A 17,801-nucleotide genomic window follows, 5' to 3' on the forward strand; every position below is an offset into this window, starting at 1 on the left:
TTCCTACACATAAAACTGTGAAGGCTTGATACAACTTCTCCTACCATTCCCTCCAGAATTTCCTGATTGTTAATTTTTTCCATTACACATAATGTCTTCACTATTACAATATAATCTTCCCTTACTGAATACCTGTATCATTTGTATTTTAACCGTTTCTTCTTAAGATGACTAGAATCTAACACTGAACCACCTAAATGAAATGAATAAGGTTACACACAAAAAAATTAAAAATTCTATATCAAAAGACAGGACTCACGAAGAAATGAGGAAGAAATAATCTAATTCATTAAGATTATCCTTCCATCAAAATGAAGAGAAAATGGTTTATGGCCGTATGTTAACGCCAGGGTGAGTGATTAGGAAAATGGCAACATTTTAAATAGCAAAGGAACCAAGATAAAATACTTAAAAGTGAATAGATCCAAATACATTAGTATTTTAAAAATTAACTTATTTTTCAAAACAAGAAGAAGCTTTAGATCTAGTTGATTTATTGTTACATTGAAGATATATAATGGGTCATAGTTTAAAGACTACTCAACCAGCATCTTTAGTGGCTGGGAGAAAATATGACTTAATTAAATTATCATCTTTCTAAAATTGAAGTTCCTTCTTCTACCCAAGAACAGATACTTAGAACACTTATGACTCATGACTCCTTATGCTGAATAGAGTCCTTAATAATACACATTGCAAAGACTGTTAAACTGCTAAAACTTCAAAGAAATATCCGAAAGGTCATTTGGGTTTTATTTTGTGTTGTGGGGGCAGGGGCATGCTCTTTAGTTGCTGTTTTTTTTTTTTTTTTTTTTTTTTTAAAAAATTGTGCTTAATTTAGTTGACTATACTTTGAAGTAGTTATAGAAAAAATAATTTTACTGGATATATATCATCATAATTTTTCAGAGTGACAGATTATGTAAATATAAGCACATCTGTCATACTTCTAAGTGAAAGAAACTCCCCTAGCAAGTCGTAAGTTAGATACCATAAGACTATAGCCACCCTCAAGTTATTATCTCTAAGACAAATAACAGATTGCACGATGCTTTACTGTGTGCCAAGAACTTTTCCAGTTAACATTTTCACTTGAAAAAATAGATCACATACTTGTAAAATCATACCCAGCATTGACTTCATAAGGCATGTGGCTTTAGAGTGCTTTTTACAATTATTAATTCTATTAGTCAACTAGCAGGAGGCTAATGCAATTGTCTTAGAAGACGCTCGGAAGACACAGAAGACATTTTGAGAGCTGATCTGTACATCTGCAAAACAAAGCAAAAAAAAAAATTTTCCTTCCTAAATGATGTAAACACATTTTCATGTATCACACCTAAAATATATTAATATGCCAGCATCATAGGCTGCCTGAAAGATATAAAAGCATGAGCAGATCTTGAGCAAGATCCTCTCCCTCCCCTGGGTTTTAATAAAGCAACAAGAGAAGGAGGAACATCATATAAAAGGTTATAGGATATAAGTCATCTTCATAACAGACTGTGATGTTGGTGAAATTATTTAACCTCTAAAACCCCGTCAACCCTAATAACCATAATACTTACCTACAATGGGGTGGGGGTAAAAGATCTTAATTTGCAAACACCAGCAAACGCTTTTAAAGGGAAAATCTTAAAGCAATTAAAATACCTAATCACAACAATGAACGCAGTCATTAGTTTTGGCAACTCTATTTTAATCTTTATTACTCTACTACATAGCAGTATCCTTGATGCAGTACCCTACCCCCAGAAAAGTTCAAAATGCCCATTAGAGTAAGTCCACTATGAATTGCCATTTTAGATAATGGGCTAAAAGTGAAGTTGAAAAAGAGGAGGTAAAGAATTTAAAGGAGAACTGCAAAGCTCAAAATTGCTATTTTAGGTCCTCTATTTAATTGTGAGATTAAAAATTGACCTCTGGGGCTAAGTAGTAGGGAGCAGGCCTACATTTACATTATTCTCCACCTGAACAGCCCATATAATGAGAATGTATATTATGTGCCAAGATATTTAGGCAGGTTAAAAATATATGTAGCTTTCCAAAAATACTCTATTTGTATTAATTTTCATTGCTGAAATATAAGACATTCCATCTGTAAAAATTACAAATTTCTACTTTTAATTAGCCATATTTCCTTCTAAATAAAACAAATCTAAATGCTTTCTTTGCTTTCTTAGAAAATGTGTTTACTTTTATAAAAATAGGAGCTCATTATTTCTGTTACCATATAATTTAGACAGATTTATGGTGTAGAAATAATCAGCATTCGAGCTTAAAAATAATTCTGATAACTATTTTATCGCACTATTTAAAATGCTTAAATACATAAGAAAAAAAATCTTCTCCCATAGAAGACTGACTGATGTTCTCAAGAGGGCACCTTCACAGGCAAAGGGATTTGAGTTTTCTATCATTACCTAGATACTGTAAATTAACCACTAGTGATTTAGTTATATTACATATATTACATATAAATATATACATGCATACATTTAATGATATATTCTTACTCCAACTAACCTTGCAATAGACAATCAAATAAATTATTCAACTAAAGAAATCAACTATCACAGTAATTTAAAAACAGATCTTAGATCACACATCAGCTCAATGCAGATGAACTAAAATTTATTTCCATTAGATGAGAAACTCTTTGAAGGTAAGAGGTGTAAATTTTACAAATTCTATATTCTTTGTAGTATCTTGACCCTAAGCAAAGTAAAGAATTAAAACCTGAGTAAAAATGGTATGGAAATTGCATATCCAGTCTCTACACCTGATTTAAATCACCTGCTCATGTGATCAAGGGCAAGTCCTTTTGCTTCTCTGAGTCTCTCTTTTTACCTGTACAATAAGGGAATTTGAATAAATTATTTCTAAAACTCCCCCACCTCTGTGACTCTACAGTGGTTCCGGTTAATGGCACTTCAGTTTTACCTTCAAAAAGTTTGCCCAATTGCACTGAAAGACTATAGAAGAGTAAACCACCAACTACTAAGGGTGGTCTAAATACCACTAAAGCCTATCTTTGCCTCAGTTTCTCACTTCCCCCAATATTCATTCATTCAGTAAATATATCCAACCTCAGTTACATGCCAAACACACTAAGCAAGATGACTTTAATTTTATTAATTGTCATTAATTTAAGAGAGAGATGTTTAAAAAGAAAATGACTATAAGGAACTCCTATTCTCAAGGAAAACTGACACTTTTGAGTATCTCTCCAAATATAATTTCATATACATATATGTGTGTGCATATATATGTACACACACACACACATTACATTCTGAACAAGACTCTGAAAAAGCAGGAGGGCAAGATCCTGTAATTGGACCTCAGTTTCAAATCTTGTTGCATATAATTTTTAATTATAAGTATCAGTTCTTATTTTCATAACATATAATGCCAGATGACATGTTCCTTTTGTTTTTCCAGCTTATAAAACTTCTCAACTGTTTAAAACCAAAGCTTAACACAAAAAGAAGAGTCATCATGGTCTTTGCCTTAATAAATATGTTTTCTTCCATGCTTGCTTGTATCACCAGCATAAGAGTACTGAGTTATTAATTACACATTTCATGTAGCTTTTATTTAAAAAAAAAAAAAAACATAAAAGAAAGAAAAAAAATGTTTCTTTTGATCAAAAGGCCCCAGAAAGAATTTAAAGAATTAAGCAAGTGATAGCAAAATAAAAGGAGGGTCAAATCTTGGGCCTAGAGCAAACTAGATAGCTTCCATATGAACAACATATACAGTTCAGTTTTGAAAGAACATATGTGTTTGCTCATTGGTTTAGGGAAAAAAAAAAAAAAAACACTTGAATCCTGTCTACTCCATATATACAGATCAAAATCAGATTGCTTAAGTGAACTATAAAATGCAAGAGAACATTGTTTATCCAATTCACAAACCCAAGAATCACTGAAGAAGTTTAGATGTTTTCTGTTTCTTCAAATTCCAGGGCAATACTTCAATGGTAGATCGCTTTTTTTGTAAACTGCTTCAAACTTCGTAAACTCAATGTCAGATCCTGTTCTTTCCTATCCATTTCTATTTAATTTGCTCTCTCTGAATTGACTGTTCCCAAATTTTTTAAAAGTATTTTTGAACTTCTTAAATCTTGTTGAGTTTTAAATGTCATCACCTTCAAACAACTTCCACCAAATAAATCTCTTATTAATTCACATCAAACTAATCCAAAATGATCACTTCTATTAGCATACGCTTCAGAGCACAAAAGCCCATTAATAGTCATCTGGACACTAGAACTAACCGAAAGCCGTCTGAGATAAAATGCACACTATTTAGATATCCTATTTCAAAGGTTTTGATGCTAGCCCAAACACATTTTATTAGGATTTTATTTCATCTTGCTATGTTCTCTAGATTTTAAATATCTCATTTCAAATGCACTTGTCTAAGTAAAAGGAGATAGTGTGGTAAGTTAAGTAATAATGTTCTATTTGCCTAAATGAATCTTCCTATATCCAAATACATGTTAGAGAAAAAAATTCATTAACCATTGTACTTTTATAAGAAAATTACAAAACTATTTTTTCAAAGACTTTAGGCTATAGTCACAATGACACTGTAGGATATATCTGAAAAAAAAAAAAAAAAGAATGCACCTATTTCACTAACTAGGGAAACTAAAATAGAGCAAGAATACATCATGGAGTCTCAAATGGCAAGGGGAATTGATTATTTTTCCTTTCATAACTGGTGAGAGGCAAACGTATTGAAATCCCTGATTTGAATAAGATCACAATTTCACTGTGCAAATTGAGAAATGTTACCATTTGTTTCCCTGAAGAAAAGTAGTTTTTCCTTTTGTTTTCCTCTCAAACACACACACACACATACACACACACAATACAATTAAAATACCTGCAATGACAACTGTTGATTCACACAGGCCAATCTGACTTTACATTTGCACACAAGTCAGTTTCAACTTCATCCCTACTTCTCTGTTAAACTTAGAATATTTCAACTGGTCTCTGGGCAAAGAGCCAAGCACAGCACTTAAGTTCAAAAAGAGTAGCTCATCGAAGAGTATAAATGTTTCTATTTATCTTGATGGTTATGATGTGAATTGACATTTTATTGTATGTAAATTAGATTTTCACTCATAACAAAAATAATGAGTGCTGTGCTTTGTAGGAATGCCTTTATGTTCCCAGCAATTGGTGAAAACTATCACTGAATAGTAAAGGTAGTTTAATTTTTTAATGTATTAATGTTGCTTTTCTCTGTTTTCCAACCTGTTAATCAATAGAAAAGAAAATCTCAATTATTAACTCAATCCACCAATATAACTAACAGCTTTCTTAGTTCTCCCTAAAGAAATCTGTGTCAATCATTGCAAATCCATTTGGTAAACTGACACACATATACAGTGTAGTGAATCTAATAGACACTTACCATAAAGATAACATACTGCAATTAGAATGCTCGTTGTCTTCACAGCACCAGTAAGCCAAGTATATTCAGCAAAGTATATTCAGTATTTAATACTACTACTAGTAGTATTAAAAGTGCCAAATCTAATATAAGATTAAAAATGATGTTGTGAAGACATACTGAGAACTTACACCTGTAATGTACTCTGTATGCGTGCATATGCATGTGTGTGTATCTCTAAAATGAAGGGAAGTAAGTTTGTGCCTCCATATGCAATAGTTCTTCGTCATGAAACTAGGAAATAACTCACAAAGCACTATGTTCACCCCTACTGTACCACAGGGAGCAGCTTAAATGGCCTGCACCCATCTGAGGACCAATGGACTAAGGACAACCATAGACGTATCCAACAGATAACACAAACATTACAATGAACCAGCTAATCCATTCAGGCAACAAAAAGGATTTAGAAATTTAGTACAAAATACAAAATTTGGTTTAGAAAACCACCCTATTTAGTGCCAAATACTTATTTTAACCTAATTAGCATCACTTTTCACTCTGACAAAAAAAATTACAAACACACACACACACACACAGAGGAGTCATTTTCTCTCTTTTGTTAAGTACGGAGAAATTTTCCAAAGAAAACTGATCTTTTTATATATATATATATATATACACACACACACACACACACACACACACACTTGGAAGCAACTTCTCATGGTAAGATTAAATCACTTTTTCTTGACTTCTAGGATATGAAAAGCTTTATGTATGGGTGAAAAAAGTAAACATAGAATCCGTTCATAATTTAGAGTTGGATAAGTAACAGGCTTAGAAAGCTTCAACTATAAGAACATTTTTGAAGAAACATTATGGTATTTCAGAACATTCTGCCATGCTCACCACAAGTTTAGCTAAGCTCTGCCTGGGATTTTAATATGGTAACTGTTTAAGCATAGACGACAAGAAACCCAAGACTTATCTCTACACTCTTCCCATAATATTAGCTTCAAAAAAAGAAAATGAAAGGAGATTCCTTGGTCAAATTAAGTTTAATGGAAACTGTATAATACATATCCCTCCCAGAGATCCAGAATGTACATTAGCGATTACAGCTCTAAGAAGTCCTAGGGATTGCAGAGGGTGACATCTGCTCAATTTGGACTGAAATTTCCCAATCTCATTTGACTTTATGTCACATAGGGCCATTTAGCCAACAGAACTAATGTTCTGCTGAACACAGTGGGAAAGGCCACTCTAAGACAGTAATGTTCAAGGAAGAAATTTAACCAAGATTTCAAAGCATGCATAGTTAAGGAAAAAAGAAAAAAACAGTATTCCTTCATTAATTTGGCAAAAAGACTAAGATGTTTTGTTATGACGTGGGCTATTCTGAAGAATTTGTTTTTGTCTTTTTGGTTTTTTTCCTCGAGAAGAGCTATCTATATTAAAAGAAGATCAAGGTATATCATGATTAAAGATTTAGAATCAGAATTTTTTGAAAGAATGTGTATGAAGAGCATTACAGATAGAACATTGGATTTTAAAAAGGGAACGGATAAAACATCTATGTACAATAAAATCCCAGGTGTCAAAATTATACATTCATAAACATATGTGGATATAAACTCAATGTTGTCTTTGAGCTAAATCGATTATACAGATATCACTGCATAAAGAAGCTCTACTTTTACAACTGTTGTTGCCAATGCTGTCCAGCTACTGTGATCAATTTAAAACCTTGTATGCTAAATTTGTCATTATTTTATAATAACTTAAATTTTATCTGATTAAAATTGAGTCAGGAACCAAGATACGGCAAAGGCTTTTAATTAAATATGGAACGTAGAAAGACCCAGGATTGCACTGACGCATCTTCAGTTCACATAGTTACAATCGGTAGTTCTCAAATGCTTGCAGATAACTCAGATCTAACCCACATGCTCCTCCCTGGTTATTAATAAATCCTTTCTTCCCTACTCCACTCAGTCTGTGTCCCCAGATCCACCTGTCCTAACAACGAAGGACAGAAAACCAATGCCTGGGGTCACAATCAGTAAACACATGTCTAGTACAGACCCTATCTCACCCTTGAAAATCCCAAGCAGATCCCATAGCTTTATGGGCTTCTGAATTTTGTTTTATCATTATTGCATTATCTTACCCCCAAAGATTAAAACAAAAGATCAGAAAGAAGAAATAAAATAAAAAATAAGTTAGGCAGATGTCAAAGTAAATCTGAAACAGGTGATTAATCTTAAATTAATTGTAAACACAAAGCCAGATAGACTGGTGAGATTCAAGCCTGAGAGGATGACCACGAGTTCCTTCTGGACCCATCCCACACAGCCTCTATTTTACACATTCACATATGAGAGGAAGAATCGTGACGTGATATACATGAGTAGTACTATAGAATTCAGGCAGAAATTAGCTCACTTGTTAAGTATTTTGTATAGGCAATCTAGTCAATCTTCACTTTCAAATTCAATATAAACTTAAGAATCTATCTAAGCATACACAGATACACACACAGACCTTTAGAAAAGCTTTTCACCATCTGCACCCCAATTAGTAATTTCTCCATCAATCTTGTTGTGGACACCTGTCATAACAGAGTAAGGGAATACACACACACACACACACACACACACACACATACATACACATATATAATTCCAGATTCAGGTATTTTACAAATAATTATTTCAGAGTTTAATTGGATGTTGAAAGAAACCAAAAGTCAGAGGTAGATTTTTTTAAGGCCTATGATCTTCAATGTTGATACATATTCTAACCTGAATTTTTAGCTAATAACAAAAATATTTTGTGTTCTTATTATACGAGCCAGGAACTGTGCCAAGAGTGCATTATCTCATTTGATTTTAATTTGGATGAACCATTCTTTAAGTGCTATTATCATTCACAGTTTACAGATAATGCAGCTAAGACATGGAGAAGTTAAGTCACTTGCCTAGACACAGACCTAGCACATGAACAAGCTGAGTCTGAAGGAATCTAAAGGCCACTGCATTTCCCAATGCATTTCTCATAAACACTTTAACAACAGTTAACCAACGCAAAAAGTGATACCATTTTAAGAAACTTACAAGAGAACACAATCTACAAGATGCCATGTTACAAAGGCTGCTATCAGACATATTTGTCTGCCTCTATAGTTATGTCAAGTAAATGAATATACAATCTTCCCAATATTCTCACAGACTACCAGATTATCCTAACTTTTGAATCTGCCTCATAATGCCTAACACATCACCAACATTACCAAACTACATGTCTCTAAAATGGATTCACTTCTACAAAGCCCTCTACAATTTTCATAAGCAAAACTTCGTCTTCTCCACCGTCACGTGGCACCTTATGCATATCTTCTCTTGAGGTACTTGCCACTTTACACGAAATTATGTGTTTATGTTTTAGGCTACTGGTCTAGACTGTGAAACCCTTCAAACCAGAAAATATATTATGAGTTATATTATTACTGTTAATTCAAAATAATAGATATCCAGTCATCTATGGGATAGTAACCAAAATATAGATATATAATAATTATATATATATACATAGCTACATCTCATCAGTGATCACAAGCTTTTTCCAGGGGCAACACACCTGAGGCTCATTTCCATCATTAGCACTGGCAGACTCTGATGGTGACTATAGCAGAGGAATAAAGTATAAGGGATTATTGGCACAAGGGACATGCAAGTTTTTAAAAAGCCAAGTGATACTATTATGCCCTTCCTCACAGTGACAGGCCTATGACACAGTAGGCACTTATTCTTATTGGATGGATGGATAGACGGATGTTGACACACTTGAAAATTTCTACATATTGCTTTTGTCTTCAAGGAAAGTCTGAATCTCTTGATATTAAATAGGCTCAGGAAACTAACAGCTAGAAAAAAATGCTAAAGTTGTCTCAACAACGTAATAACTAACCAAATCAAGACATCCAGGGAATCAAGGCATTAATTTTCTCCTTATTTAGGCTGAAAAAAGAATCAGATATCATAGCTCTAGATCCATAGGCACAGATCAAGAAATGCACAAGTCATGAGAAATAAGAACTATTGAATTTACTTTTTTAATGGTAAATCACAACCATGTTGGTTTGATTTGGATTCCATAAATGTTTGTATAACTTTACACATCAAAAATATCTGTAGACTGATTACACAGAGGAAAGTTCATTAAAAATTGGCACAGTCTCTATATAGCGATAATTCTATAATAAGGGTATAGTAATCAGTAAAATGAATTTGTATGTTTATATATTTGGATGATTATGTATCTTTTATACATGAACATCATATGGTATGTAATAGGTTTATTAAATATATAATGTTTACTACAAATATATGCATTTGTATATATATGTTTTATTTACAAATTTTTCATTCTGTATTCTGCAACATTCCAAAATTCAAAATATACTGTACAAGTAGCATAATACATAAAAAATAAATAGTTTATCTTTTAAGAGAACAGCCTGGAACATAAAAAGAATACAGAAAAGCCTCAAACATCTGGATTAGACTCCAAGAAACTTAAAACATTCAGAAGGACACAATACCAGAAGTTTAATTTTAAAATGCGTGTATACACACACACACACACACACAGACACACACCCCAATTCTCACAGTATTACTTTCTGAATTTCTCAAACTGGAAACAACCTAAATCTGTAACAGCAGTAGAATAGAGTTTTTACAGTTGTGGTATATGATTATAAAATACAATACCTGTTCATACAACAGAATATTATGCTACAATATAAATGAACAAACTATATACAACATGAATGAATTTTACAAACATGATGCTGATTGTGACACGCCAGACACAAACCAACGTATGCTTTCAATGTATACAAACACGGGCAAAGTTCAAAAACAAGTAGAACTATCTAATGTGTTTAGCAGTCAGGAGAGTGACTGAGGAAGAGAGATCAGGAGGAGCACAAAGGGCTTCTAGAGTACTGGCAACATTGTATTTCTTGACATGAGCGATAGTTACACAGGTGTATTTGTTTTGTAATAATTCATTGAGCTACAGACTTAAGATCTGTGCACTTTTCAGCTAGAGTTTAAGAGTGTGTGTGCAATTTTTCAGTGAAACAGCAGTTGCTCTGCAGAGAGCATGGAGTAATACATTGAGAAGAAACCTTTGAGCTGCAATATTTTGATGAGCAAATCAAGCAATCCAATGGAGTGGAATGGGTCATTGACGCCTCAGGCTGAATTACAGGGGAGAAAGGGCCAGGATGTGCTCTAGCAGGCAAACAGGTGGTAAAAGAAGGAAGAGAAGAGAAATTGAAGAGAAAATAAAGTGTTCTGAACAAATGGGATTTCAAAGGGTGAGGAGTTTGAAAAGAGAGATGAAGGGCAAAAACAAGAGCAGAAAGCAACAGACACCCTAACAGGGGTGAAGATAATCAGAGACAGGGAAACAGAAGAGAGAATAAGAACTCTGTATGTGATTCTGCCAGTGGTGGTGGTGGTGGAAAGGCAAGCACAGACACACATCTGTAGATATTAAATGTTCCATGAGGATGCACTATCTTGATTATATGACAAAGACAAGCTCCGTAAAGGTGGAAGAGAACTAACATTTCTTGAGTACTTATTATGTACCAGACATTTGCTTACTGGCTCACGTAATTTCCCCAGTTGGTTTTCACCAAAAGCCTGCTAGTTATTTAGTAGTCCTATTTGACAAATGAGGAAACTGGAACTGAAAGGGGGTTAAGTTGTAACTGCTTACCCAAGAAGACATGAGGGAACAGATGAAAGAGAGCAAATAAAACAATACTGTGTTTTTTTCAGAGAATTCATGTATCTAAAATTCTGAATATTTTTATAAGGCTGAATAAATGTTGTGTTTAAATGAAGTGTGTGCTAGATTCTACCTTCATCTAAGGTGGTTGCTGTAAATCTATGTAATACCAGTAGACCGAGGTATCCCATCTCACTAACAGAATAATGATGAGTGGTTTCTTATTTTGCATAAAAAAGATAAGTTAATAGGTAAAACGCCATCAGTTTTAAACTTTATACCTGGTTAATATTTTCTTGAGACTTTGGCTTCTAGTGTCAAAAGGCTTCTAATGTGTACTAGTAACTAACCAAAAAAAAAAAAAAAAAAAAAAAGGCAGCACACAAATGTGTTAACAAGAAAACTGGAAAATCTTATTCCTTAAAAAACTGTTTCATGTGGCATTTAGTCTTTGTTTTGTAGGTACACACTGATACAATACAATCACATTGTATTGTACATAATTTACCCCATCTTTGTATGATATGATGATTTAACACTATTCCATGGAGTTTCTCAGACAGAACCACAAAGTCCAAGACTACAGTCACCTAAACAAGCTTGAGAACTTTGGGTTTAAGCAAAGTAAGAATTAGTTGACCGATCCCCAGTCTACAAATGCTTTACATGTTCTAGAAGTCAAAGCATGATTAATGCTTTACATGCTTTACTGCTCTCTACAGGAAATAAGCCTACACATGGATAGAAAAGGATGTTTGTGAAAGAAGCAACATATTACCCAGGAAAAAGCAGCACTCTATAGCATTATTTAAAATTAATCACATCCATTAATCCTTTAAAATTTTTGCAAAACAGCACTTCATAGTAACAGTTTTACCGGATTATTTCAAAAGCAAATTATTACAGATTTCACCTAAACAGTACTGGTATCTGGTGGTATTACCACCATCTTTATACCTGCTAATGACACCATGTTTACTGAGCCTGCAAACCAGGGTGCTATTCAGAAAATACAATACTATTATTTAACTGTTACTTAAATGACTTAACATATCATGTTAAATAACAATACTGTTATTTAAATAACTTAACATATCATGAGAATACCAAACAGTACTTTTAATCTTGTTGTAACATTAAGAATGCCCTGTTTTAACATCAAAATAGAACAAGTTATATTAAGTGTGAGACATTATGGCAGTCATTAAGAAAGACAATTGCAGCCTACTAAGTGTTTACCATCTTCCTAGGTTAAAAAAAAATAAATAAAAGATGAAAAGAAAAAAGGAAAGAAAAGACAGGTGGTTGTAGGTCCCAAAATATCCTGCCCTGGTTTACTGAAATAAAAGTGGAATTCTCCTTCATGAAGTATCACCAATGTAGTCCAAATGAGCTAAAATAATAGATGGATCCTGGCAGGTAATACATGTAGTCCAGGGTATGAATAGTGAAAAAAACACATGAAATACTTCGGAGAGTGCTAACCAGTTAAAAGATAGCACTGTTCAAGAATATTTTCTGACAGCCAGAATACTGCTTGAGAGATGACTGCTATAGTCTTTGATGCAATAAGTTAGAATAAAGTTAGTCATGTCAAAAGTTCTATACTTTATTCATCTGGGTATCTATCACTTCCCTTTCTCGAAACCTCTGCAAATAATTATCCAAACAAGCTGATACAAGATTTTTTTTTTTTCCTCCAGAAACCAAGGTCAAAGGTATCTGCTGGCATCAGCACTCATTTAGCACTAACTCCTATTTTTGGGCAAATATTACAAACCGACCAAGTGATATGATAACTGATGCTCATAAGTCAAAACTCACGTAACATTTATTCATTCAACATAGTTTCTGAGGGCCAACTATGTGTCAGGCGTTGAGTAAAGTGTTGAGTAAGGTGTTGAGGCTACAACCGTGAACAAGGCAGAGAAGAAACTTACCCTGAGTGAGGTTATAGTCTACCTGGAGAGAAGAAATAAATAAACAAGGAAGAGCAGTGACTGATGTCAGTTTGGTATAACAACAAGGGGTCTGCGGGTAAAAAGGAAGAACACAAACTAGGATAGGAAAAACTGGCAAGGTGAAAAGAGGATTGAGTGATTCCAACAGAAGAAACAGCAGAAGACCTGGGAAAGGCCTGGATGAACAATGTGGCTTCTTAGGGAACTGAGAGAAGTTCAGTGGTATTAGCAATTTCTGTGGTGTTTGGTTAATTTTTTCAATTCTATGAAATAAAAGATTAGCACATAAATACTGTAGAAAATGTCTGTTTTCCTGAAAATATTAGATAACAATGTATCATATGTATTCACAAAAGTTTACATCAAGTTTTCATACAAAACATTTACTACTGGATTATGGATAGTTTTTCTACATAATCATGTCAAGTAAAAAAGCATTACTGAAATGACATAAATTTTTTATTTAAAATATTGTCTCTGATTTTGATGCATTTTTTCATTGTCTGATAAGATAATGCCAATAGTCCTGTTTTTTTTAATTATCAGGAATTAAATACAACCACGTAAATATAATCATTATATTCTCTATATTTACATATTAACATATATGTACATACATATCATTTATTTTAAATTGATCTCTTCCTAAAAGCTTAATAGTCTGGCTATGAAGCACAAGATGACACATTTAATTTTCAATAGGGTTCCTGTTTACTGTGTCACAGATGCAGAGGCATTGATGGTTTTAAAAGTCACTCTTGTCTATCAGGCTGGAAAATAAAGTACCAATGCAACACCAAATGTCATACACATAATTAATTTATTCATAACTGTATTTATTGGGCATATAATATGTTTAAATTCGAAGAGAAAATTATTGCTCTCTAAGAAGCTAGCTACCTTTGTTAAAGAAACAAGCCTCACATTAAACATTTCAGTAATAATACAGAAAGAGACATGATTTAGCACCAAAATGAGCAGTGCAAACAGTAAATTCTCTTGAAAGTAATCAGTTAAGTACTTGGCTGGGCATGGTGACTCACGCCTGTAACCCCAACACTTTGGGAGCCCGAGGAGGGAGGACAGCTTGAGGCCAGGAGTTCAAGACCAGCCTGGCCAACATGGTGAAACCCCGTCTCTACTAAAAATACAAAAATTAGCTGGGTGTGGTGGTGGGTGCCTGTAATCTCAGCTACTTGGGAGCCTGAGGCAGGAGAATCGCTTGAACCCGGGAGGTGGAGGCTGCAGTGAGCTGAGATTGCACCACCACCACACTCCAGCCTGGGCAACAGAGTGAGACTCTGTCAAAAAAAAAAAAAAAAAGTAATCAGTAAGTACTAACAGTTTGCTATCTTTTATTAATATTTCTATTATTTCTTTCATTCACAATAAAATAACCAATGTGGTCAATGGCAGAGGAAACAGTTAATAGAGATGAGAGTGAAGATCATCCTGAGAGAGAAATAAGAATTGCACAGCTACAGGAGACAGAAAAGGGGATTCCAGCAAACAGGAGTAAAAGAAACAAAAGGTTGCTAACAATATTAACATATGCCAAGAAACAGAGAAGAATCTAGGTTTAAAACAAATGGCTCACATGGAAGACGTGGTTGCCAAGGTTAGTAAGATAGAATCTTGAATCCCAGTTGATGACGCTGGACCACTTGCAGAAAGCAGGAAGCCACTTGAAGTTTCTAAAAAGAAGAGATCAGGAAAACTAAACTAGATGTGGTGTGACGTGCAGACTGAAGAAGGGAAAGGTAGAAAATGAAGAAAAGTTATGGGTTTCAAAATAAATCTTCAACTCTGATCATAAAAAGAAGTGGAATTTTTAAAACTTCAGACATATCGCACAGGTTCAGATAAAAAGATGGGCTGACTGATATACACACGTGAGACATTAACGATACTGGAGTTTTCCAGAATTTATGTGCTATGATCATCTTTATATAGCTATATTGGGGTTATGACTATCAATATTTTATTTATCTGTTATTTGTATGCTTGCCTGGACAGTGTTCTTTTGTTGTCATTCATATTGATATTCTCACACCTTAGTACAGTATCCCATAAATGAGTAGGTGCTGCTTAATGAATATTTGCTGCATGAACTTATTGAAGTTATTCATGTTTACTGGACAAGCTTCATGAAACTTACTGAAAAGACAAAAATAGAGCTGATCAACTCACTAACTTAGCTCTTGACACCCATCTGTTTGTTTCCATGGACTGTCTGACTGTACTTAGTGTTTTATTCTAGCCCCGTTTATCCTGATCCATTGTAATTCTTAAGTTCTTACACCTGCAGCATTTTATCAGGTTTTCCAAATTATTTAAAAACATAAATATAGGTTTTCCAAAATGAGCCAGATTTTCCCAGTCCCACTGGGAGCTTTCCCAGAACTTGGTTAAAACTCAATTATGATCCCCACCAGTACATCCCATGTAAATCAGTAGCTAAAATAAGGGCCAGGAAGGCTTCAACAGAACACACCTCTTTATTTCAAGTCAGATCTATAAAAACAGAGACTTGACAGACCTCAGATTTAGGTGCTAAAGGTTGATCTAAAATTCCATTTTACACCAAATCTCCCTCGTAATCACTCAAGTCTCCCAGTGACTCGCCATCCAGACGGAGTTTGTTTTTGAAGTAGGAACGCTATGAAGTCAGGGTACTTTTCCACAGAGGTTAGTAATCTTTGTGTCTATTCCAAAACAATTCCGCTAAGACTCTGCCGTGGAGAGCCCCAAGACATGAGTGCAATGAAAAAAATAGTTTGATTTGTGAATTTGTGTTAAGGTCATGAAGGTACATTTAGGCACAAGCCAACACTGCCTTTAAGGCCAAAAAAATTGACGTTGTTCTCAAATGTGAGGGAACTGACCTCACGAAAAAGGTGTGGGCAGAGATCTCCTTGTAGCTCCAAAAGCAAATTCTGGCAAAACTACCCCTTTGCCAAAGTTGGACAGGATACAGAGAGAACTACACACACTTACGCACAATTTTACACATACACTCAGAAAAGACACAGATTCAAAGGATTATGCAAGCACATTAACCAAAACCAATAGTGGTTTTGGCTGGGTTTTTACCCTCTTCTTTGAGCTTACTCACAGCTTCACTTTCTTAATTCCCACAATAATATGTATAACTGGCCTATTTTACAGGGTTTTTTTTAAGTGAATAAACAGAAAAGAGAGTACAAATTAGATGAATAAGATAATGCACACTGAAATAGACAGTAAATGCAATGTGCTATAATTTCTTTTATTCCTCCTATCCTTCCCCCATTAGACTATAAACTGCTAACAAGTAGCACACGAAGTGGCCACTCTATATATACTGAAAGAAGATGCCAGCACCCATTGGGAGAAAAAGGTACTTTCTGCACAGGTAAATTCAATCACTATATGATATTTATCTATTTATTTATTTATTTATTTATTCATTCATTCATTTATTTATTTATTTTTGAAACAGGGTCTTGCTCTGTTGTCCCAGCTAGAGTACAGTGGCATGATCATGGCTCATTGCAGCCTTGACCTTCCAGACTCAAGCAATTCTCCTGCTTCAGCCTCCCAAGTATCTGGGACAATAGGCATGTACTACCATTCCGGGTTAATTGAATTTTATATATTTTTGTAGAGATGAGGTCTCCCTGTGTTGCTTAGGCTGGTCTCAAACTCTTAGGCTCAAGCCATCTTGCCACCTTGGCCTCCCAGAGCGCTGGGATTACAGGCGTGAGCCACAATGTCCAGCAGTCAATCATTACATGATTACAAAACGCAGGCAGCCAAACAATTTTGGGTGGAAGGATAAAAGGAAATTTGACCAGATTTCCCTTGTTTTCACTTTTCAAAGTCACTGACTCTTATGCTTTAAGATCAATGTTTCTCTTAAACAGCTTGTACACTAAAAATACAGTATAAATCAAATAGTGGCCGGGCGTGGTGGTTCATGTCTGTAATCCCAGCACTTGGAAGGCCAAGTCGGTGGACCACTTGAGTTCAGGAGTTGGAGACCAGCCTGGGTAACACGGTGAAACCCAATCTCTACAAAACAAAATTAGCCGGGCATGGTGGCACATGCCTGTAGTTCCAGGTACTCCAGAGGCTGAGGCAGGAGGACTGCTTGAGCCTGGGAGGCAGAGGTTGCAGTGAGCTGAGATAGTGCCACTGCACTCCAGCTTGGGCAACAGAGTAAGACCCCATCTCAAAAATAAATAAATAAATAAAAAGTCAAAAAGTGGTAGTAGAATGTCGGTTGCCTGCTTATGTCACTTCATGAGGACACTCGATGTAAGACTAATGTCTCTTTTGACAAACTGAGAGACCTTAACTTCTTAAAGTAGTCAATACTCAGTAGTAGTTACATATATTATTGACAGTATAGTAAATGTACAGTATGTTACAGTATTAGCAACACATACTTTCATAGTATCAAAACACCTTAATTCCATAATCTGAATCCAGAGAAAGTCTTAAGAAACATTAAAACATAATTTAAGCATCAACTTTATACTTGATAATTTCAAAAATTTCCAAGAAAAAAAACTCTATAAAAGGCACTTAGCAGAAATTCCTCATGAAGAATTATTAATTCTATGTACCTCTTTC

The 17,801-nt window shown here is 34.5% G+C and overlaps 1 protein-coding gene across 11 annotated transcripts in view; it reads right to left on the reverse strand.

Annotated features, from left to right (window-relative positions):
- Window positions 1–17,801, reverse strand: part of TRPS1 (transcriptional repressor GATA binding 1) — a 261,087-nt gene that overhangs the window by 214,349 nt on the left and 28,937 nt on the right. For 3 of the 11 annotated variants that reach the window (XM_021942568.2, XM_021942571.2, XM_031669707.1), the window contains one exon: window positions 1,114–1,271. The exons of 2 other annotated variants lie outside the window; for them this stretch is intronic. In XM_021942568.2, coding sequence (XP_021798260.2) covers window positions 1,114–1,150 — 37 coding nt within the window. In that variant the 5' untranslated portion in view covers window positions 1,151–1,271. Of the gene's footprint in view, window positions 1–1,113; window positions 6,052–14,781; window positions 16,660–17,801 lie in introns of those variants that run through there. 6 more of the 11 variants (XM_021942570.2, XM_021942569.2, XM_003903089.5 and 3 more) reach the window with 5 other exon arrangements.

Source organism: Papio anubis, chromosome 8 (genome assembly GCF_008728515.1).
Source record: "Papio anubis isolate 15944 chromosome 8, Panubis1.0, whole genome shotgun sequence".
NCBI lineage: Eukaryota > Metazoa > Chordata > Mammalia > Primates > Cercopithecidae > Papio > Papio anubis.